At 34.0% G+C, this 24219-nt stretch overlaps 2 protein-coding genes across 6 annotated transcripts; one reads left to right on the forward strand and one right to left on the reverse strand.

The window, feature by feature from the left end:
- The first annotated feature begins 1 nt into the window (after position 1).
- On the forward strand, positions 2-11960 carry zgc:113229. 4 transcript variants are annotated; one of them, XM_087280497.1, is made up of 7 exons: positions 2-56; positions 1892-2019; positions 2114-2881; positions 4615-4754; positions 5001-5493; positions 6910-7125; positions 9565-11960. In XM_087280497.1, the coding sequence occupies exons 3-7, from the start codon at positions 2120-2122 to the stop codon at positions 9844-9846; spliced, it is 1893 nt and encodes a 630-aa protein (XP_087136623.1). In that variant the 5' UTR covers positions 2-56; positions 1892-2019; positions 2114-2119; the 3' UTR covers positions 9847-11960. The 4 variants fall into 4 exon arrangements, with proteins under 4 accessions (XP_087136623.1, NP_001428477.1, NP_001428478.1 ...); NM_001441548.1 differs by having other exon boundaries at positions 2-67; positions 9565-11956; NM_001441549.1 differs by lacking the exon at positions 1892-2019 and having other exon boundaries at positions 2-67; positions 9565-11956.
- On the reverse strand, positions 9263-23283 carry p2rx3a (purinergic receptor P2X, ligand-gated ion channel, 3a). 2 transcript variants are annotated; one of them, XM_087280779.1, is made up of 13 exons: positions 23060-23283; positions 20524-20659; positions 20372-20443; positions 20218-20287; positions 19998-20100; positions 19434-19511; positions 18380-18521; positions 15269-15405; positions 15091-15184; positions 13018-13083; positions 12859-12936; positions 12207-12325; positions 9263-9952 (listed from the first exon to the last, which is right to left on the reverse strand). In XM_087280779.1, exons 1-13 carry the CDS (start codon positions 23191-23193, stop codon positions 9946-9948), a joined length of 1236 nt encoding a protein of 411 aa, XP_087136905.1. In that variant the 5' UTR covers positions 23194-23283; the 3' UTR covers positions 9263-9945. The 2 variants fall into 2 exon arrangements, with proteins under 2 accessions (XP_087136905.1, NP_571698.3); NM_131623.3 differs by lacking the exon at positions 9263-9952 and having other exon boundaries at positions 11832-12325; positions 23060-23274.
- Positions 23284-24219: the final 936 nt, after the last annotated feature.

Here is a 24219-nt window from a genome sequence, read left to right on the forward strand (position 1 = left end):
AGACAGAGGCCTCCCACCATGTGAAAGAAAAAGCATAGGAAAACAGGTTTTACAGGGTCAGCTTTAGGTTCGTTGATTTTAAATTAGTTATTCTCATAAGTTTAAAACATGAAAAGCTGTTTGAAAACAATTTATGAGCATTCAGTTCGTTATGGGTGTAAAGTAAAACTAAATACCTTCAGTTCAGGGGTTTCCTTTTTTCTTTAGATGCAAGATTGTTTTAAAACATCATCCTCATGTGATATAAAAATACATATCAATGGGCTATATGCACAGCTAGTGTCTTTCTGACAATTATAAACTTCTGGTTAAAGCTTAATGTAACTATTTTCAGTTTTATGAGGTTCCTTTAACAGCATTGATGTTATAATGTAATTCAAATATAATCAGTTAAATAGACTTAGAAATCCATTTCGTTGTTAAAGCATAAAAAGAGAAGAAAGACCATTTAAACGTAGATGCCGTCATTAGCCACAGGCTAGCTCTGAAACTCCATTGAAAATACTGGGGTAAAATAAACTGCCATATTTTAAAGACATGGCGTGGAAAAATATAGTTTAATGCTTCTTGTTTGGTCTGATACTTTATATCGTGTCTCAGCCAGGCAGTGAAGATCGCTGTTTTTTTTTAAGAGCTCAGATCTTAAACTCAACGATTTTGTATAAGATGACAATAAACCTGAAGCCCTGGGGCTGGCAGACTGAAATTAAAAGTCTGTGTGCATATACCCCATTATATGGCTAAATTTAGTTTCTGTTAGCTTTATAAAGACATTCTACTTTTTGCTCTTTTTTATTTATTTACATAATTATTTATTTACTTATTTTAATATTTATTGTTAATATCAATCTGCAATTATATGTTTGTTTTAACTGAAAATGTAGAATGATGTTTTGTACTATTTGCTTTATAATTATTAGATTATTTAAATTAAATTTGTTTCAATTGTTAATTTTTCATTATTTATTTTAATCTTACATTTTATTTCTGTTAATTCAACTATTTATGAGGCGGCATGGTGGCTCAGTGGTTAGCACTGTCCCCTTACAGCAAAAAGGTTGCTGGTTTGAGTCCCGGCTGGGCCAGTTGGCATTTCTGTGTGGAGTTTGCATGTTCTCCCTGTGTTCGCATGGGTTTTCTTCAGGTGCTGCGGTTTTCCCCACAGTCCAAAGACCTTCGCTATAAGTAAATTTTATAAACTAAAGTTCATTCCACTATGGCGAGCCCTGATGAATAAAGGGACTAAGCCGAAGGAAAATGAATTAATGAATAATTCAGCTATTGTTTTAAACATATTTAGTTTGTTTGTACACTTTTATTTTTTTCTCCTAATGCAGACCCAAAGAGTCTTCCATATACAAGTGAATACGAATGTAAACTTACAGTACAATGCATTTAGCCTGCACTACAACAACAATGTACAGTATTTGTAGACGTGCTTTTGTTTAATGCATATTTTCTTTTTCCCCTGAAGAAAATTAGTTGACACCCATTAATTTGAAATTAAACTATTTGAAGTATGAACTGAAGTCAAGTTTGAACTTGAAAGGAAGCAATACTTTACACCATAATTAGATGTGAGATAAACGTATTTCAATATAAGCATATAATGTATTGTATTTTACTTTGTATACACATTAGTATAGATCTGCAGATATCCACCTGAACACCATAATTACTGACGCAGTGATTCATAGAAAGACATCAAAATGTTCTTAACATACTTTCAGGCATAGTTTCTCAACTATTCAGCGGCTGGTCAGAGGGAGTGACAAAAATACAAAATGTTTCACCCTGACACACTTGTCTTACCTGTCCATCTGGGTGTTAGATACGCCTCCTTTTTTACCATTCTTTACACACTTCTTCCTTCTGCACTTCACAAATCAAGAAAATGTTTTGAGAGAACACAAATGGAATGGAAGTTGAGCCAAATTAATAATGGATGGAAATAAACACTTGGATGGACTAACTTGGTGGCACAAATGAAGGATCTGTGGAATCATAACTAAGTTGCATGTAAGTTGAGCCTCTAAAGTCATTCTACCTGTCTGTGTTCATCTATCCAGTATTTGTGAGCCGTCTGTACTCATATGTGCGCATGTGGTTTCAGAGCCCAATGGCGGAGCTGAACCCTGTCTCAGACACTCATGCCTTACTGGAATCTATGCTTCAGAAATTACGATTGAACACTCAACAGACCAACAGCAGTTCAGTCACTGATATGCAAACATGCAGTGCTTCTGAATCAGCAGAGGATTCATCTAAAACAAACCTTTACCAATTTGGAACCTCCATCAGAAGTAAAGAGCAAGATGGACGCAGCTCAGTTTGGAATAACTGGGGGAACTCTTGGACTCAACAGTCTCCTAATTTTGGAAGCGCATTGACTCCTGCAGCTAAAAAGCCTGCCAAAAGGATCACTAAACACTTAGCGTCTTCTGCTAAACCTAAACGTCCACCATTAATATGGGGAGAAAACAAGCGTTTTATCTCAGAGAGATCTAATGATGTCACTTCCAGTGTTGGGAATGAACAGTTTTCCCTGGGAGGGGAGATCAGGTCAAATGTGCCACCTTTATACCAAACTGAAACCTTCAAAAACCCTCCTGACCTTCTCGCTCCAACACTAACGCCATCATCTTTAGTGCTGGACAAAACCGAGGTCAGGGGTCAGTGGAGTTGGGCTGCCGAGAGTGAGAAAAATATAGGTGGAGGATTTATTGAGCTACCAGAAAAAACGACAAAGACAAGTAGGAAGACGTGGGGGGAGCCTAAAAGATGGGCTCAGAGTGTGAAGGAGAGATGGAGAGAGAGACGCAGAGGCACACAGAGCAGACAAAGAGATGATGGACAGACCCAGATGCAGAATAAAGCACAGGTTAGTATTAATTTGAGGATGTTGCATTTAAATCTAAATTTGGTCTCAGGTTTGCAAAACAGTAAAATCATTGCAAGTATAAGCCAGACACAGAAAACCGCCAGATCACAGCATGCTAATTTTAAAGGAGTTCACCCCAAAATGATAGGCATTTATTACCATATATAACCATTTATTCGGGTAGTGCTGTCGCCTCACTGCAAGGTCACTGAGTCGAGCTTCAGCTGGGCTAGAGAGCATTTCTGTATGGAGTTTGCATGTTCTCCCCGTGTCTCCGGGTGCTCCAGTTTACCCCACAGTCCAAAGACATGTATAAGTAAACTGGATAAGCTAAACTGTCAGTAGTGTATGTGTGTGTATGTCCTGGTCTTCCAGGTTGAGGGTTGAGCATTGGGTTAACCTTGTAAAATTAAATGTTACGAAACACCAACATGGTGCAGCTAAATATCAGCTTCGATATAAACGGCCCTGGGAGTAAATATAAATAAAATGTATTCATTTCTTCTTCCTCGTGTTTAAAACTTTAAGTGTTTCTTTCACCCGTTGAACACAAAAGGAGCTATTTTGAAAAAGGCTGGCTGCTGGGACCCATCAGCTTCAATAGTAGGAAAGACATTACTAAAAAATGAAGTCAATATGTTGGCACGGTGGCTCAGTGGTTAGCAGTGGTTAGCAAGATCGCTGGTTGCAGTTCTGACTGGGCCAGGAAGCATTTCTATGCAGAGTCTCCATGGTTTCCAAAGACATGCCATAGTGAATGAGTGCATGTGCATGAATGTGAGAGAGTATGGGTGTTTCCCAGTACTGGGTTGCAGCTGGAAGGGCATCTGCTGCGTAAAATAGTTGGCGGTTCATTCCCTGATAAATAAGTGACTAAGCTAAAGTTAAAAGTAGGGAATGCATGAAGTGAACAAAGTCAATGGGTGCCAACTACCAGCATTGCGCTTAAAACATTTGAAATGCATACATGATACATTTAAAGATAACAACCTAACAACACCACAGCAACTACATTTCACTGTGATAAATAGGCATCCGAAAACAACATGAGGCAATGTGACTTGTTGCCTAATTACCCTATGAGACAGCGATGCTGGAAGCAGTGTTTGTTCACAGACACCTCAAAAAAAAAAAAAGATTTTAGAAAGACTTCTGAGAGAGTACAACTAAATAGAGTGAGCTTTGACCATAACAAAGGGAATATTTGCTTATTAAAAGACATCAAACATTGGTCAAAAATGTACATTTACAAACAAAATGATACCTGAGCGAAGCTCCAATGCTTTTTTTTCCGCATAGCTGTCAGAAATCTAGAAAGTGAAGGACACATTTATGCTGCCTTTGAAATTCGATGAGAAGAAATTACCTCCAGAAAAAGGAAGTGAAGCAGAATTTGGATTTTGGCATGCCTTGGTGTTTTACTCACTTGGTAAAGCTTTCAGACACAGACAGAATTAAAAAAAAAAATCACCAAGCAGCATCAATTTAGCAACTAAATAACTATATCAATAACAGTCAATATTAATATCTAAGCAACAATTTAACACCATACCGTTTTAGCACCTGCATAACACAAATAATTCTTTAGCAAAAATAGCAACCATATGACAACATCCCCCCAATCAAATTTGGCATCTGTGAATGTCTTTATGGATGATCACCAATCAAAGACTACCATATTTTCAAAGCATTTCCTTTTTATTTTTTTATAATATCTTATATTATATTTATAGAGTAATTACTCTTCACTACCGACACCTATTGATGTAAACAACACACCTGCAGCACTTGCTGAGACCGCAGAAATCCCCCAAGTCTTGATCAGCACTGCTCCAGATGAAGACAAAGGCCCCAGCTCACCAAGCTACTTGAGGTAACCACATCAGAAATATTCATATAAGACATCGTGATCATTCCATGGCAGAGATCCACGAAACACTTTCTCTTGCTTGTGAAACTCCTGTCTCATCGACAAGGAATGTGTGGCCCCCAAAGGGTTACAGCTGTAAAAAAAATAAAATAAAAAAATGACAGCTATTTAGAGTAAGGGTGCAACTATTGTGGTTGAGTTGGTTTTGTTTGGCGTTATCTCTAACATTATTTCCATTCTTTCTGTCAGTGACAGTCTATTGGCATTCGACACTACTTCTAACTTAATGGAGGAGATCTTCAGTGGCACAGAGTGGGCTCAGTTTCTCTCAGTTAACCACAGCACGTCAGACCAATCAAATGAGCCACCAAAAAGTATTAACCAATTACACGAAGAAGATTGGACCAGTAAATGGACTTGCAAAGACACAACCGAATCTCATTTAGTTATAACTCAACCATCGTTCCTGAACTCAACCTCTAATAAATCTGTTTACAACCAAGCCAACACATCTCAGATGAGTGATCTCAACACAAATCCAATACAAACTTCAGACAAGTTTACAAACCAGTCACAAAACTTCAATCAACAAAACGAACAATCACAATTGTATGATTTTAATCTAAATGAATTAAAGACGACTGAGAATAGTCATCCTCAACCAATGTCTACTGAAGTGTCCAACCCGAGCCAAAGACGGACGGAGGACTTCATATCTTCATTGGACCTTTCATGCTTAAAGGTAAGAGTAAAAACAATAGTGTTTGATTGTTAGCATAAGTGTTGGACAAGTTACTTTAAACATGTACAGTGTTTCACAAAAGTCTTGTCGTCGATCCCAGTTGTCAGAGCAACAAATAATAACTCGACTTCTAGTTGATCATTTGGAAAAGTGGCAGAAGATTTTTCAATCATCACAAATACTGCAAAAGACCTATTGGAACCCACATGGACTCAAGATTCTCATAGAAATCAGTCAAGTTTGGTTGATCATGGTTTGGGGTTACATTCATTATGGGGGCGTGCGAGAGATCTGCAGAGTGGAGGGCAACATCAACAGCCTGAAGTATCAAGACTGTACATTACAAACCACAGGAGAGGACAAAGTCTTCAGCAGGATAGCGCTCCTTCTCATACTTCAGCCTCCACACAAAAGTTCCTGAAAGCAAAGAAGGTCAAGGTGCTCCAGGATTGGCCAGCCCAGTCACCTAAAATGAACATTATTGAGCATGGGGTCTGGGGTAAGTTGGAGGAGGCATTGAATATGAATCCAAAGATTCATCTCTGGGAGTCCTGCATGAACGCTTTCTTTTGCCATTCCACATGACTTTATTATTAAGTGATTTGAGTCATTGCAGAGATGTATGGATCCAGTCCTCCTAGCTTATGAGAGTCATACACAATATTAATTCCTTTTCCACTGCACCATGACTTTATATTCTATACTGTACATTATTTCTGTTAAGTGGCAAGACTTTTGTCTAAGCAAAGCCAGACCTTACTGTCCTAATTAAATAATTAAAAATGAAGGTATAATCATATTTTATTTTGGTAAAAAAAAGATTAATTTAGAGGCCTTCACCTTTCATATAAGCCACTTCTGATACCAATTGATCGATTAGAAGTTATTATTTGTTGTTCCTAAAACTTGGGTAGACGACAAGACTTGTTAGGTAACGTAGTTTGTTACTAATTCATCATTGAATTGTGTTTAAACTGCTTTCTAATGACTTTGTCTGACTTTAATTACTTGACTTAATAGTACTTAAAAATTATACAAATCTCATAGAATACAGAAAACGAATTGAAGAGTTCAGATGCAAAAACCAAAAAAAGTGCTACCTAAAATAGAGAAATATTTACTTATATGGCAATTTTTTTTTTTTTTTTCATTGTCTGTGATGTAAAATAAATGAAAATAAACACAGGAAACTGAGAGAAATGCTAATTTTAGAAGAAAAGATGGAACTTAGACGTTTTTGCATCTAAACTCTTCAATTAAACTATAAATTTAAAATAAAAGAATTAACACTTAAGAAATGTTAAAATAGATCAACAACTTCAATTTAGGCTTAAAATGAAAACTTAATTACTTTGTAACTATTAATGTAAAAAACGTGTGGAATATTTGTTCATTGCTCCTTTTTGTTTCTCTCAGCCAAGAGACAGATCATCAATAACTTCCCAGGGATCTTTGAGCCGGAAAAGAGAACACTGGACCAAACGGAGAGATCTGTTTGAACACACGACAGAGAACATGGAGGATGAGGAAGAGCAGAGCAGCTCTTTTATAAACACACCATCTTCAAACTCATCTTCCCTCAACTCAGTCCCAGACTCCATCTCTGAAAACCCGGAAACTGCAGTCAAAAAGGTAGGATACTCTGGGTTTTCTTTTGACTGTTATGTCAACTTACTTTGATAAATTAGTTTCTGCTCAGATTAATGACTGCACCTTTGTTTTGGGTGTGAACATGAAGTTTGTCACTACAGACTACAGACGCACATGTGTTGTTGTGTCGAGATGGTTGTAGTTTTAGTGCCATTATTGTATTGATTGTTGGGTGAGGCTGTTTTTACTGTCATGTGACCAAGGCTTCAACAATGCCAGTCACTTTAAAAATTCCCTCGTTGACAGATAATGCAACATCAGGAACTGCTTTGAATAACATCCTCATGCAGTGCTTTCAGGAAGCACATAGTACAGTTTAGGGCATTTTTTTCCAAATATTTCCCAAGTGCTGTTGAACAGAGCTAGGACATTTTTTTATCATTTTTTTTCCTCTAATTCTAATATTCTAGTATAATTCAAATATTCTTTTAGTTTGCTGGAATAAACACAATTTCTTTTTTAGTTTTTAAAATAAGTTTTAAGGTTATTAGCCCTCTTAAGCTATTTTTTGATAGCTACAGAACAAACATCTATTGTCCAGTGATTTGTCTAATTAACCTAATGAACTTACTTAGGCCTTTAAATTGTACTTTAAGCTGAATACTAACATCTTGAAAAATAGTATATACTGTCAAGGTAAAGACAAAAGAAAAAAATAAACTTTTATGTTTAAAAATGTGTTGAAATAGCTTGCCTCTCTTAAACAGCTCTTATAAAGTATTTTATAATGATTAAAATTTCACAGGAAGACTAATAATTCTGACTACATCTGTACTGCCATTCAGATGTTTGTGGTTAGATTTATAAATTTCAACAAGGAATAAAAAGTTGTTTTGAATTGATCAAAAGTGACAGTAAATCTGTTTTGATTTCACATAAATATTCAGTTAGTTTGCTATTTATATGTATAATTTAAAATTTTCAACATATTTCATACATGAATCACATTATAGCCTTTAATTAAAGTGTAATTTATTGTTATTATTTTGACCAAGTACATTTTTGGTTAGTAATTATGACCATGGTCTACAAAAACAGTTTTTGTTTAGTTTGTTGCGTGGGTATATTTGTAGGAATAGCCATACTTTCATTGTATGGGTCAAAATGAAAAGTTTTTTTGTCCAAAATAAATGATTAGAATATTAAGTAAAGATCATGTTCCATTAGGATATTTTGTAAAATTTATACCAATTATAAATCAAAATGTAACTTTTGATTAGTAATATGCATTGTTATGCACTTCATTTTAGATAGCTCTAAAATAGTTTTTTAATATTTAAATTTTTAAACCAGATTTTCAAAGTTTGCCCAAACATTTTTCTATAAGAAATCACATCAATGGAATGATTATTTATTCAGATTTTCGATTATGTAGAAATCTCAAATTTCAAAATCATACACTTATTACCATAGTCCAGGGTGACAAATGTGGATTTTTGTGCTGATCGGGTCAGCCGATTTGAATGTTATCACTCGATTGAATGGGCGTTATCAGTGGTTATCAGCTGATAGATATGGGTCAGTAGGGGCCTTCTGTGCCTACTGGCATGCTCAGAAGGCTTTTATTATAGATATGTTTGTCTAGTGAGCGAATCAGTGGCGCAGTAGATAGTGCTGTCGCCTCACAGCAAGAATGTCGCTGGGTAGCTGGTTCGAGCCTTGGCTCAGTTGGCGGTTCTGTGTGAAGTTTGCATGTTCTCCCTGCCTTCGCGTGGGTTTCCTCCAGGTGCTCCAGTTTCCCCCACAGTCCAAAGACATGCGATACAGGTGAATTGGGTAGGCTAAATTGTCCGTTGTGTATGAGTGTGTGTGTGAATGTGTGTGCGGATGTTTCCCAGAGATCGCGGCTGGAAGGGCATCCGCTGCGTAAAAACTTGCTGGATAAGTTGGAGGTTCATTCCGCTGTGGCGACTGCGGAATAATAAAGGGACTAAGCCGACAAGAAAATGAATGAATGAATGAATGAATGTTTGTCTAGTTTCAATGACTCATCAAGAATGCCAAAACTCATTCATTCATTTTCCTTTGGCTTAGTCCCTTAATTAATCAGGGGTCACCACATGGGAATGAATCGCCTGTGTGAAAAATGATTTTTAAGAACAAATGAGGTTCTTTCTTTGCACTTCTGTTTATGTTCACTGATCAATGTTTATATGTGAATAAAAGCATAAAATAAACCAGTTCATCTTTTTATGAGCCTTTCAGTGGACCTTTTGATTTTCTTATGAGTTTGTAATGTGTGAGTAAACAGTGATTTTGAGAAGAATTAAGTCTGACATAATAAAGAAAAATCTCAATAAGCTGGTCATTTCTAATATATTATAATCATATTCTAAAATTTTAGAAATCCACTGTAATCATTGTAGTGTCCAAATTTCCAGACATCATGTCATTGTTTCTCATGACATTTTTCTCTCCCAGAGGAGGATGGAAGTTACTCGACGAGTTCGATTTGCTGAGGAGGTGATCGTCATAACCGCCAGATACTTGCCAGAATACAATGAAGAAGAGGATGATGATGATGATGATGATGACGAAGATGAGGATTATGATGATGATGACGATGACGACGAAGAAGAAGAGGAAGAAGAAGAGGTTGAAAAAGAGGATAATAATGAACGTTTGGACGAACGTTTTCCTCGACCGTCTTTGCCGAAGTGGATTGCGTCTTTAAGAGGCAAAAGTGCAAAGTATAAATTTTGACTCACTCTGCATTTGAGTCCACTCTTGCACTTCTGCAGCTCACATCAACACAGATTGTACAAACACACCTCACCGCAGGCCACAAACAACACACAGTTATCACATTCTGAAAAAGAAAACATTTAATGAGATTTTGATATGCCAATGACACACTGATATGCCATTAAATTAATTAGTTTATACAGTATAAAACATTTAAAAGGACAGCAGAATTAATGTCACATGTGTGATTTTAAAATGACATACAATTTTAATTCCCAATGTTTTATACTTAAATGAATACCCTGCTGATTTACATAAATAATTCACAATAAACACACAAATCAACCATGAATACTGAATGCACTTTTACTTTCTGAAAATAATATCTTGCTCATTTTATACACTGAATGATTATGGTACTTAATGAAATATTTACTGTTTTTTGTTTACATTATGTGATTTACTGCTGCTTAATTCTGGTAAATGTAGAATTATAGATCAGTAATAAGTTTGTTGAAAAGCATCAACATAAAGTCACACTTTATTTTGATGGTCTGTTTGTTGAATTTAAGTTAAATTGCATCTTCATGCCAACTAATTCTCATTAGATTATAAGTAGACTGTTAGGTTGGGGTTAGGGTTGTGGTTAGGGTTAGTGTAAGTTGACATGTACTTGCAAAGTTACTTATAGTCAGTTAAATGTCTATTGAAGGAGCAGTATCAACAGATATTAAGCAGACAGTCTTCTAATACTCAAATGGACCATCAAAATGTGTTTGAAGTGTTACCCAACATAAAGTTTTAATGTTGTTAGATTAAATTGTGTTCCGTTTTTATTTTTAGTTTTTTATGAGAAAAACAAAAAGACTTTTATACAATTTTACCATGATTTATAGAAAAGAACCACTAAAATGTACAATAAATCACTGTTACAAAAAAAAAAACAGCAAATCTTGTCTGGCATATTTAGCACAAAAACTTTTGATGAAATATTCAGAGACTTTATTTAAAGATCACCGTTGTGGTACTAATTTATTGTTTTTTTTTTTTTTTACTTTTTTACTTACAGCCACTGTCATTCCAACCACTAGATTTAACCCATTTATCAGTAATACATTTTAAATCTTTTAAAAAATAACTTTGAACAGTCACCTAATGTTTAATTTATTTGAATAGATTCATGTCACAATAGATAAGTTGTTTTATTTTTACATGAATAGGCTAAATGTTACACAAAATTAATATACAGTTGGTGTCAGAATTGTTAGCCCCTCTTTGAATTTTTTTCCCTTTTTAAATATTTCCCAAATTATGTTTAAGAGAGCAAGGAATTTTTCACAGTATGTCCGAAAATATTTTTTCTTCTGGAGAAAGTCTTATTTGTTTTATTTCAGCAAGAATAAAAGCAGTTTTAATTAAAAAAAAAAACATTTTAAGGTCAAAACTACTAGCCCCTTTAAGGTATATTTGTTTTGGATTGTCTACAGAACAAATCATCATTATACAGTAACTTGCCTAATTACCCTAACTTGCCTAGTTAACCTTATTAACCTAGTTCAGCCTTTAAACGTCACTTTAACCTTAAAGAAGTGTCTTGTAAAGATCTAGTAAAATACTATTTACTGTCATTATGACAAAGATAAAATAAATCAGTTATTAGAAATGAGTTATTAAATGTATTATGTTTAGAAATGTGTAAAAATGTGTAAAAATCTGCTCTCTGTTAAACAGAAATTGGGGAAAAAATAAACAGGGGGGCTAATAATTCTGACTTCAACTCTATTACCCATATTCTAACATTTTATTTCCACAGAATAATTTAAAATGTAAAGGTAGGCACTTTAATATGCTTTTTAAAATTTGACAGAAACCAAAATAGGACATTTCATCTATGACCTATATATGAATTTGTTTACACTTACTTTTATTGTGTAATTACATTGTTAGTGTAATAACATAATTATTATCGAGTCATATTTATGAACAACATGAGTTCACTATGATGAGGGATTGTTTCTATTTTCTTGTAATGATACATAGCTATTGTTATTACTAAGTTTATGTAAAAAGGACTGTTATAAAGTGTTACCCTGAATGTCATCAGAAAATAAAATGTGATTTTACATGTGCAATATTTGTATAGTGATTTTATCTCTTTGACTTAATAATGTAAATATCTACTGTATGTGTGCTTTCTTGTTTGGTATTGTCTGAATGATGTCATTACTTACTGACAAATCCAGCTCAAATGTTTGACAAACTTAAAACCAGAATAAAACATTTAAAACTTCCACCTTAAGAAATTGCAAGTGCATAAAAATCCATAAGCAGTAATGTTGTTTGAAAGTCTCATTGATTTGACAGACTACATGACTCACTCCTGACGCCCAATAGAAAAAGTCCCCGAGTCATTAGAGTTCTTCTCCAGTGCTTTGATCGACACCTGGCTGCCCTTGTAGAGTATGTTGCTTCCAGACTCAGGCACAACGCCTGATACCTGAAGAAAGGGGACAGAAAGATATCACTACTCACACTTTAAAACAGTAAACTTAGTACATGTGAAATCAAAACTAACCATATGATTTGGTTAGCTCACAATGCTAGTTTTGTGGTGAACAATTTGTCTGTGTATGTCATTTAGAAAAAAAGTTTACCCTTCTAATGTTTAATTGAAATCTGAAAATGCACTTCCTGTATGTTTTTAGTTAAATTGTCAAATTTCGTCTGTCTAAGGTATTTGGTGTGGCTAACAAACTTAACTACTCCCCTCAAACTGTCAGTTTTAACAGCAAACAGAAAGAGTAAGGAGTCTGTTAGGTTGCAGTAACTCTCCTAAAGCCCTTTTCCAAATCATTCTGAATGAAATGCCTACTTATCCAATCAGCTCGCAGTAGAAAAAACAAGCCACGCCTATTGTTTTCTCATTGAATATTCCGTTTCTCTAGGAACTGCTCCACAATACAAAAAAAATAAAAAACTGTCACAACTTCCGGTTCATGTGGACTTTAAATCTGATAAGCATTTCCATACCTCTTCAAATTTCTTTGCTTTGTACTCATCTGCTCCTTTATGAAAGTTCAGAAGGATGATGTCGCAGAATACTGTAGCCTGCAAAAACAAACATCAGTCAGACATTATGTGTGTGTATGCATTTTCCCTCAGTATTAATATGTGTTACAATCATCTTACCAATCCCACTGAAGTAAATGCTGCAACCAAATTAATCAGAAATGGCACCACATTAAACTTGCCTGCCTGCAAATAGATACGCAGAGTCACACAAGCTCATATGTCACATAAATGAACCGTAAAAAGACTTGTTTTCTAAATTAAGTGTACAAGTCATTTTAGGTTAACCTACATTGCATTTACTTAAAGCGCACCTATTATGCCCCTTTTTACAACATGTAAAATAAGTCTCCGATGTCCCTAGAGTATGTATGTGAAGTTTCAGCTCAAAATACTGATGATCTACATGACCTTTGATACTGCCTCTTTAATCAAAATTGTGCAGCTTTGGTGACTGTCGCTTTAAATTCAAGTGAGATTGTGCTATTTTCAAAAGAGGGCGGAGCTACAAACACCTGTGCATCAGCATAGTGGCAGATTTAAAGACAAGACTAACATCCTATGCTAATGAGGGAGAGATCCCACTTGTGGGCAGGTCTTCCCCATCTGATGACATGTATAAAAGCAAAATGTCAATCAAAGTGTTTCTGCAGACCATTTTTATAAAGTGTAATTGTAAAAAATATAATTTTTTTTTTTAACCATTTGAGGCTGGCTATATTCACACACTGTTTCCACATAACTGTGTTTGACCTCTTAAAATCAAGTGCTACTTTTGGTTCTCCTGGATTTTGCCTACCCAAATTAAAAAGCTTCCCAAATCCACATGCAGAGGTGTAAATGCAAATGTTTGGTATCATTTTAAAGAAAACCCTTTGAATTTTTATAAAATACTGTTGAAAGTGATTAAAATAATTGTATATGTTCTGTATATGTTAGGTTCTGTGTGGTCTAGGTTGCTGTATTTAATTTTGGTGGTTCCTGCACATGTTAGTAATCATGGATATATTGGGCCAGTACGGACCATTAAAATTGAAAGAATGCAGAGTTAAATGATGTCATGGACCTGGTATCTAAGGGGTATTTCTAAGGGATTTATATATATATATATATGGTCCTAACGTAAAGCAAGTCTTTTCTCAAAACAAATTACATTTAAAAAATGGGAAATAGCTGCATTTCCATCGAGTTTTTTAAGTGGCTGACTGTAATATTGGTAACCTTTTAGCCAACAGTAAACCAGGCAAGCAAAACAGACTCTTTTCATAAGACAGCGAAGACGCATTTTAACAATGATCAGCATCTTAAGTCTGTGAGTTTTTAATTGTTTAGATTTTATTTTAAACTATGTAACTTTACATTTCTAAAGCTAAAATATACTTTTATTATATGATTTTGCATGCGTTTCTAATGCGGTGAATTAGATTTGTTTTTTCTCTCTTCTGGCTGCCATTATTCAAAGCAATTTGTAGCTTTTCGTAACTTTTTGATTTAATGGCTAATTCGTATAATTTCGTACGATCTAATTCGTACAATGTAGTATGATTTGCTTATCACCCCATGACGATTGTGATTAGGGGTGGGGTTAGGTTCCACGCCTCCTTTTTAAAACTTCTGACTGAACTCATACAAATATATATGAATCATATACGAATTAGTCAATAAACAGACAAAACGAAAAATACTTACGTTTTCTTGTGAGATCAGGCTGCATTATCAGTCCCTTTTTATGAAAGTTGTGAAAACACTATCATAAACCTTTTTTATTTGAGCAAACTAATTTATTTACCACATAAAATATATTTGTAGTACTCTCCCATTCACTGCCTTCTAGTTTACTTATCTATGATGTCTTCCACTGTTGAGAAATCTGAAAATGTGGAAGGTGTTTATTGAGACGTGTCACATGGGTCCAATGTTTGCATGTGTCATATGTTGCATTTTATTTGGCAAATGAGTTTCCCTCTCCATTATATTTGCATTACATTTAAGGTTAGGGTTACAAGTCTATAACCACCTCAAGCAAGTCCAATTTTTCATTTTGCAAATTAAGGGGTTTCATTTCAAATTTGCTATTTCTGTCACCTGTTTCTCATTTGATGCTTCAAAATGTGCATTAACACAGGATGATGGAAACCCAGCTGATAATTGAATAATTTAAAGCGCGACTTTAATAAGCTGAACAATACCCACATTGCCAGACACGATTATTTCAAAGCGGATGGCATAAGCTTTATGAAGCGTTCGATACTCAGTCCCATCTTCCGATTGATAGTATTTAGCAAACCTGGAACACACAAAAAGCAGATGGAGTCAAAGAAAGCATGGGATGATGCATGAGGGTATGAGTATATACTGTAGTTTTTTCTACCTAAAGTTATATCCTTTAGAAACACTGCTGTGTTCAAAAGCAGCATCCAAGCGTGTGAAGAAGTACTTGGGATTGCAGTTCTCCTCATCATAGTCCAGATTACACTTCCAATTGATGTTAATTCCAATCTCTCCTCCCTGAAACAAACAACAACAACAAATCACTTTCACTTTACACAACTGTCAAATGCTTTCAAATACAATAATATGTATACAATAAGCAAATTTAAGAATATTAAAAAACAACAATATTTTCCTTATGTCATCATTATCATCATTATGTTACATTACATTACATCCTCCCCACGAACCACCAACCCTCAAACATGAAAAGAAAATGTATTACAATAAATGACTTTCAGCAGACTATAATAATAATTATAATAATCCCCAAAAACTCTACTCTAAAAAAAAAAAAGTTATTAAATTGTACGAATCACTGAAACAAATTAATCTGGAGGAACAAAATAAGTGAACTCAGAAGAGACCATTTTACTAATGACACAACTGTTACATAGTTTTCTTTTCTTTTTTTCTTTTCTTTTTTTTACTAAAGATTATTTGTAGCACAAACATTTAATTATTTTTTTTATTATTTTACAGTGATTTTGAATAGAAGTTTCCCAAACTGGAAGCACGACCCATAATTTAAAACGTGTTTAGTGCTTCTATGTCAAGTCCAGTGCCACAACTTGAATAACATGAAAACATAATGTCTGAAACAACCACAAACAACATCTAAGGTTAAATATAATGCATGTAAGCGAACATATATATATAAAAGTTAATATACACTCACTGTACACTTTATTAGATACAGCAGTCCAACTGCTCATTAATGCAATTTTTTAATCAGCCAATCATGACAGCAACTCAATGTTAGGCATGTAGACATGGTCAAGACGATCTGCTGCAGATTAAACCAAGAATCAGAATGGGGAAGTTAGTTAGTGGCCGTTCTGTGGCCTTGTTGATACCAGAGGTCAGAGGAGAATGGCCAGACTAGGTCCAGCTGATAGAAAGGCAACTCAAATAACCACTCGTTACAATCGTGGTATGGTGTAATGGTGTGGGGGATCTTTTCTTGGCACACTTTGGGCCCATTAGTACCAACTGAGCATCTTGTCAATGCCACAGCCTACCTGAGTATTGTTGCTGATCATGGTTATCCTTTTTTTATGTCCACAGTGTACCCAGCTTCTAATGGCTACTTCCAGCAGTATAACCCACCATGTCATGAAGCGCAAATAATCTCAGACTGGTTTCTTGAACATGACAATGAATTTAAATGTATTCAAATGGCCTCCACAGCCACCAGTTCTCAATCCAATAGAGCACCTTTGGGATGTGCTGGAACGGGAGATTTGCATCATGGATGTGCAGGCTGACAAATCTGCAGCAACTGTGTGATGCTGTCATGTCAATATGGACCAAAATCTCTGAGAAATATTTCCAGTACCTTGTTGAATCTATGCTACAAAAGATTAAGGCAGTTCTAAAGGCAAAAAGGGGGGTCCAACCCAGTACTAGTAAGGTGTACCTAATAAAGTGGACGATGAGTGTATAATCCAGTGTCTTTCAGCATGTCAAAACGATATCTTGTAAAATTTGAAAATTGTAAACGTTTGTAATAGTGATTAATAGCAAATAATAATGAAGGACATTTCTTACACACAGTATCTGAATTTTTTGGCTGGTGTCTAGTTCTTTAAATAGCTCTCTTTTCACCTCAGCGTCTCTGCCTCACCCCCACCACCTTTTTTGTTGGTTTGTTTTAAACTGTGTTGTAATGTATTTTAGTGTATAAAAATGTATTTGCAATCTCTTTAATAAAAAAAATTTAAATAAAAAAAACCGCGCTCGATCTCGTCCGCGATCACAAAAGCTATCGGGCCTGGTTAGTACTTGGTTGGAAGGAAGACCTCCTGGGAATACCAGGTGCTATACGCTTTTGTTTATCACCTTGAACGTTTTATTATGGATTTAATGGTTGATTTTTCCCTTAATAATTCTCCTTTATTTAGTTTTCTCTGCTTTCATTGTAGGAAAGGATACTTCAACCTCGTTATCCTTCTTTTCTCCTTGAGAGGGTGATCGAGAGCCCTTTATTTCTCTCTTGTCTATGTCCTAAACATTTTTTTTAGCAAACAGAAAATATTGACTTTTGAAACATCCACTTAAATCAATTATTCACCTGCTGCAAAAAGCAATGGAAACCCTCACAGAATTGGTAATGTTTTAAGTGGTTTAATGGTTGTAATGGGAATTGTATTGGTGTTTGGTAGTCCTTGTTGGTCTCTGTTGGTAATTTGTTGTCTTCTGCATGTGCCATTTGATGCGTCTTAAAATACACTCAATAATAGGAAGCGTTAAGGATGGTTTTTATGGATATATCTCTGTCGATATATTGTAATTCAATTTAAAGCTGAATATTTGCTTTCAGCATTTTACTCCAGGTCTCCGTTTCAGATGATTGTTCAGAAATCCTTCTATCATGATTTGCTGCTCTATTATGATACATTATGGTGTTTTCACATTATCAATGTTTTTATTCTCAAAAAAAAAATTTTTTTCTTTCTTTTTTTTGTGTAAACTGTGATTTTGTTTTACTGTCATGTTTGATAAATTTAATGTAAAAACCTGATAAATATAAAAAACTATTTTTTGGAAATGTCAAGTAAATCAAGTTTTCCACACACAAAATTAAGTATGTAAATAATAAAACAGCCAGTTTAAGCATTTATTATAATAAAAATGTTTTTGATCATCTATTTAGCGCGTTTGAATGATACACTGTGAAATTGAAGATTGGGGTAAAATTCAGCTGTCATCACAAAATAGATAATATCTAAAATATATATTCCAATAAAAATCGTAATAATACTGACTTCTTTAACAAAAATTGCAGCCTTTCATTTGATGATTTTTATTAGAAAAATCGATTAAAATGGATTAACACTAGGCCAAGACAAAAATGCATTAAGGCTTGCTCTAACAATCCTACAGCAGTCATCCGAGAGATCTAATGAATCGTTTATAAGATGAATATGATGGAATGGATTTCTTTGATAAATTGAAAGGAAACTAAAGTAGAAAAGCTGAATGGACTTACAATCTTTGTAATATTTTCCAGACTTTGGTTGAGGTGTTTCAGGATATCTCCCACTTTAAAGATGGGACAGAACGGATGGCGCACTGGGTCATAGTTACAGGACTGAATGTAAGACCTGTTTAAGCTTGAAGGGAAATTACCACTGTGAAGTTAAGAGAGAAACAGGACATGAGCAATTGGCATTGTTATTATTTTATCTGTTAAAAGTTTTAGTTACACTTTATTTTAAGGTGTCTTTATTACAGTGTAATGTAACTAATGTAGCCACTGTGTAAAAGTAATCAACACTTACTGCGTGACTTGAGTTAGTATGCGGGTTAGATCTTGGTTAGTTGAATGTAATTATGCATTATTAATTGTCAATTCTATGGTAATTACATGAAACATTTGTAACAAGGACACCTTTAAATAAAGCGCTACCAAAAATTCTGTTGTAAAAATGTTAGTATATTATTTCAATTCAGAGCTGCCAACTGATGAATAACACTAATGGTGAAATTTTTAATTATTTCAATATAATTTTTGGCTGAGAAAAAAATATTCTTAAATTATATTTTACACAATAATTTCTGGTAAATTCATGCACTGGATTAATGGAACTTAGATTACATTCAGAATCTTTTATTTATAAAACAATACATAAAAAAATGACATTTGTGTTTGTTCAAACTACTTATTTAAAATGAGTTGAAACAACATCATTTTTGAGAGTTCTTTGCGAAAACTTATTTGTTTTATGTTTAGTCCACTTAAACTTATAAAAAACTAATAAGTTAACATCTTCATGTTGTCACAACAATTGTGTGGAACCCAGCATTGTGTACAGTGTATGGTTCCCTAAAAAACAGTTAGTTGGATTTCAACCACTAACCTGGATATGGGCTGAATTTAAACAAACTAATTAAAGTTGAACATTACTAAATTTAATTTGTTTGTTTAAATTTGGCCAATACATTTTTTTTTTTTTTGTTAAAACTTGAGAAAAAATTTAGTAAATTCCAATGAATCATATGTTTCACTGTTTGTAATTCTTGTGCAAAGGTCGGAAACTCACCGGGCGACACCAAACAAAGGGAAGCGAATGCTGTTCTTGATGAATATGGTGAAATTCTCCACCTCGTGCATTGGCTTTCTGTGGGTGAGAATTTAAACTATAAAATTTGTTCAAAAGCATATATTACTCATTCAGGGCTCTTAAAATCTGGTAGCCCAAAGTCCCAGGGCTATTGTTTTTTTTTTGTCAGGCTAACAAAATCTATATAGATCTAGATAGACAATAGATCCAGATAGGCCGCCAGGCAGGGGATAGACTTTTCGTAGCCTGACTGAAAAAACAATAGCCCTGGAACTTGAGGCTACCAGATTTTGTGAGCCCTGTTATTTATTAAATACACTTCATTAAACATGTACACATAGACATCACCTATACGCTATAAAATGGCAGGTTAACCATGTCTGTATATAATAACTTATATTTGATTGCAACTTTAACTTTATTTGAGTGTAAATCAATTACATAATGCAATACTGTACACCTTTTGTAAAGCTGCTTTGAAACAATAATTAATGTAAAAAGCACTATACAAATAAACTTGAATTGAATTGAATTACTTCTTACCCAGAAATGGTGTCGTCTTCTGCTGGGCACCAGCCTTGAATTTCACAACGCCATGTATCATTACTTGTTCCATTATCATTCAAGCATTTGCCTGTTATCATACCTGTGAAAAGGCAAAGATACATCAAAAGCAAACACATAAGCACACCGCTCTGCTTTAGAGTTCATGTATAATGAAATCTGCTAGTCATGTTTGCCTTAAGGAAAAAAATGAACCCACCATTTCCAATATTTAAGCCAATTTTTTTCTCACAGTCACCATCAGAAGTGCAACTAAACTTTTTTTCGATCTGAAAAAGGAAGAGTATGCAGAGAAAGAGTGTGTGATAAAGTGCATTTAAAGTCTAGAAATTCTTGTAAGATTGGAGATTCACCTCAGGACAGTATCCTTGCGTCTGATTGGCTGTGACGACCATGTTGGTAATGATAGAGAATGATGAGGCTCCCTGAAAAATGTGCAGAAACATTCATCGCGAGATATGTTTCAGAGATAATCATTTCACTATTAAAATATGCATTTGCTTACCTGTGATGGAATGACATAGTCTGCTACGTCCATCACACGGTCGTTAAAGTTACCCAAACCCTTCACTTTAGTCATGACCGCAGACTCAATTCCTGTGTCGCGGAGCTGATGCGCTTTTTCATGCATAAACACCCAACTAAAAACACAAACACACACATGACAATAAAGTGATTGAACCAACACAATCTCACGGTGATCCATAACTTTTTGATTTAGTGGCTTATTCAGATGATTTTGTATGATTCATACAATTTAGTACGTTTTGCTCATCACCCATTGACAGTTTGATGGGGTTGGATGCCATGCCTCCTTTTTAAAATCGCACAATTTTGTATGTCTGAACTCATACAAAGTCATACAATTAGCCACTAAACTGACAAAGCATAAAATACTGAAGTTTTTTGAATGTGCTCATCATTCATTCATTCATTCATTTTCTTTTTGGCTTAGTCCCTTAATTAATCTGTGGTCGCAACAGCAGAATAAACCGCCAACTTATCCAGCATATGTTTTATGCAGTCTTCCAGCTGCAACCCATCACTGGGAAACATCTATACACACTCATTTACACACATACACTATTTTGCTTATTCAGTTATAGTGCATGTCTTTGGACTTGGGGAAACCGGAGCACCCAGAGGAAACCTATGCAAACACGGGGAGAACATGCAAACTCCACACAAAAATGCCAACTGACCCAGCCGGAGCTCACACCAGCGACCTTCTTGCTGTGAGGCTATTGTGCTACCCACAGTGCCACTGTGCTGCCCTGAATATGCTCTTTATTCTGATAACTGATTTAACCTTATTGTTTTATGTAAGAGCCTTAACAGTCATTGAAACCCTATTGGGTGGAGATTTAATTCATAGCTATAAAAAACCCAGCTCATTATGCTGATTGATGATGCAAACTAATTAAGGTTGTTTTTTCTTATAATATATTTATTGGTTATGTATTATCATGAAAACAATTGTTAGTTTGCAAACAGTTTGACTGTTTAATGCCATTTATTAAAGTCACACTGAAAAAAATTATATCTGCAAAATTGTTGCAATTTATATGCATTGAATTTAAACAAACAAGCTAATTTAAATTCAGCTCTAATGCATTTTTTTTTACAATCGCTTAACGTTAGAAAATGGAGTACATCCAAGGAATTATCTTTGCATCATTTTTTTTCAGTAAGTAATGCCAATGATTGCCTTTCTCTCTCTCTCTCTCTCTCTCTCTCTCTCTATTCAGTTCAATAATTGCGTTATTAGCATGACAAAGGTTACAAATGTACAAATGTATTGCCAAAGCATTTATAAAGTTTTCATAAAAAAGAACATACATATATAATAAAAACTTGGTAAACACCATAAATAGTAGTAGCAAAAAATTATTAATAATTAAATAAAAAGATAAATAATATATCATGTTCAATATATTTTATATTATTCAATCTATCACATTATTTATATGTATTGCTAAAGCATTTATAAAGTTTACATTAAAAAGAACGTACATATATATTTACATATATGTTTTAAAAACATAGTAAACACAGTAAATAGTAGTAAAAAAAACTAACCTAATTAAAAATTATTTTAAACATAATTTATATTAATAGGTAATAAGTGCTGATTAATGAAGAATTTAATAACTCAATAATAACTAATTATTTAACAGTTAAAATCTAATTTCTGCAATTATATATTTTTTGTCATTGCCATGATGACAGTACACAGTATTTTACTAGTTATTTTGCAAGCTATTAGTATTCAGCCTAAAATGCAATTTAAAAACTTAGAGCTTTTATGCTGACTGTGCAAGTTATAATAATTAGGCAAGTCATTAGACAACAGAGGGGAAAAAATAGAAATGGCTAATAATTTTTATCTTAAAATTGTTTTTAAAAATGTTAAAAGTGTCTTTATTTAGACTAAACTAAATAAGACTTTCTCAGTCTTCACAGAAACAAAATTCGCAGGACAGATATTATATTTGAATTTGACTGTTTAACAAGTAAAAAACAATACTGAAAAAATGGATGGACTTCAGTATAGGGTTAAGTTTTACAAGTCTACATAAAATAGATTGTTCAACACATTTCTAATCATAGTTCATAGAATTTCTAAAAAAAAGTTTTTTTTTCTTTTCCATGATGATGACAGTACTTAATATTTTACTGTTTGTTTTTCAAGAAATTAGTATTCACTTTGAAAGGCTTTGCTAGATTAATTAGGTTAACTAGGCAAGTTAGTGTAATTAGGCAAGTTATTGTGTGACAATGGTTTGTTCTGTAGACTACTGAGTAAAAACTTGCTTAAAGGGACTATTAATATTGACCTTAAAAGAGCTTTTTTAAAAATAAAAAACTGTTTTTTGTTTTCATTTTAGCTGAAATAATTTGCACTTGAAGAAAAAGAATATATAGGATACTCTGAAAAATAGCAAGCTCTAAACATAAAGACTTCAACTGTAGATTCAAGTAAAAAAAAAAAAAACAGTTTAAAAGAACATTTGTGAGAAGAAGATATAGTTAAAGCTTACCAGATGAAATACAAAATAATTAACAGCTGAACGATCCGGTTGATTATTCCAACAGACCAGCTCTTCACTACTACAGACTTGGCGGTTTCATAGACGAAGAACCCTTTGATGAAGCCCAGCACTCTGGGAGCCATAGTAGAAGTTTGTGTAGCTTAACGCTAACAAGTGTAATCTGAAGAAAATCTTGAGATGTTTCTTGATGAACCAACACGCTCCTCACTACTGCACATCTGTAGTAAGGGATCTTATTTTACTTGACAGATAAAAAAAAAAAAAAAAAAAAGTCCACATTTTCCCTCCCCTTTTCATGGTCAAGCCTCTCCTCTATCAACCCCCCAGAGTCCTTCAGTGTCCATTTTCTTAATAGCCTGCTCATTTGATCAACTCTCTCAGATTTATTTTATATCTCTCTCTCCTCCTCTTTTAATTCATATATATTTTACAAACCTAATCTTGAGCAATTATAAACATATTACTACTAAACATAGCAGTTGATTTGAGTTTTTTCAGGCACATGTATTGTCTTTAACACTGTATATATATATATATATATATATATATATATATATATATATATATATATATATATATATATATATATATATATATATATATATACTGTATATATATATATATATATATATATATATATATATATATATACACACACACACAGAGATAAAATATATATATACACAGTTATTTAAAAAAGTCAGATTTTAATGTGACTAAACTTTTTCTCTTTTAGGTAAGTAAGGATTATCAAATTTGTTTCTGTTATGACTTTTAGCACAATAATGAGAGAGAGAGAGAGAGAGAGAGAGAGAGAGAGAGAGAGAGAGAGAGAGAGAGAGAGAGAGATTTTTGAGCAATTGTTATAACTTTTCTTCAGAGTCAAGTTTACATACAATAAGATTATTATGCCTCTAAAAAAGCTCGAATGATGGTGTCAAGTTTTTGGAAGTTTCTGATTGCCTAATTGACAACATTTGAGTTAATTGGGGGCACAACTGTAGAATAGTATTTAAGGAAACACACTGCTTTCTTGTGTGACAACATTGGAAAATCAAAAAGTCAGAATCAACAAAAAAGCCAGATTACAATTTGCAAAATTACACTAGGAAACATAATAACCTTTTGAGACATGTCCTGTGGTCTGA

Source organism: Danio rerio, chromosome 14 (assembly GCF_052040795.2).
Source record: "Danio rerio strain M-AB ecotype USA chromosome 14, GRCz13ab, whole genome shotgun sequence".
NCBI classification, from domain to species: domain Eukaryota; kingdom Metazoa; phylum Chordata; class Actinopteri; order Cypriniformes; family Danionidae; genus Danio; species Danio rerio.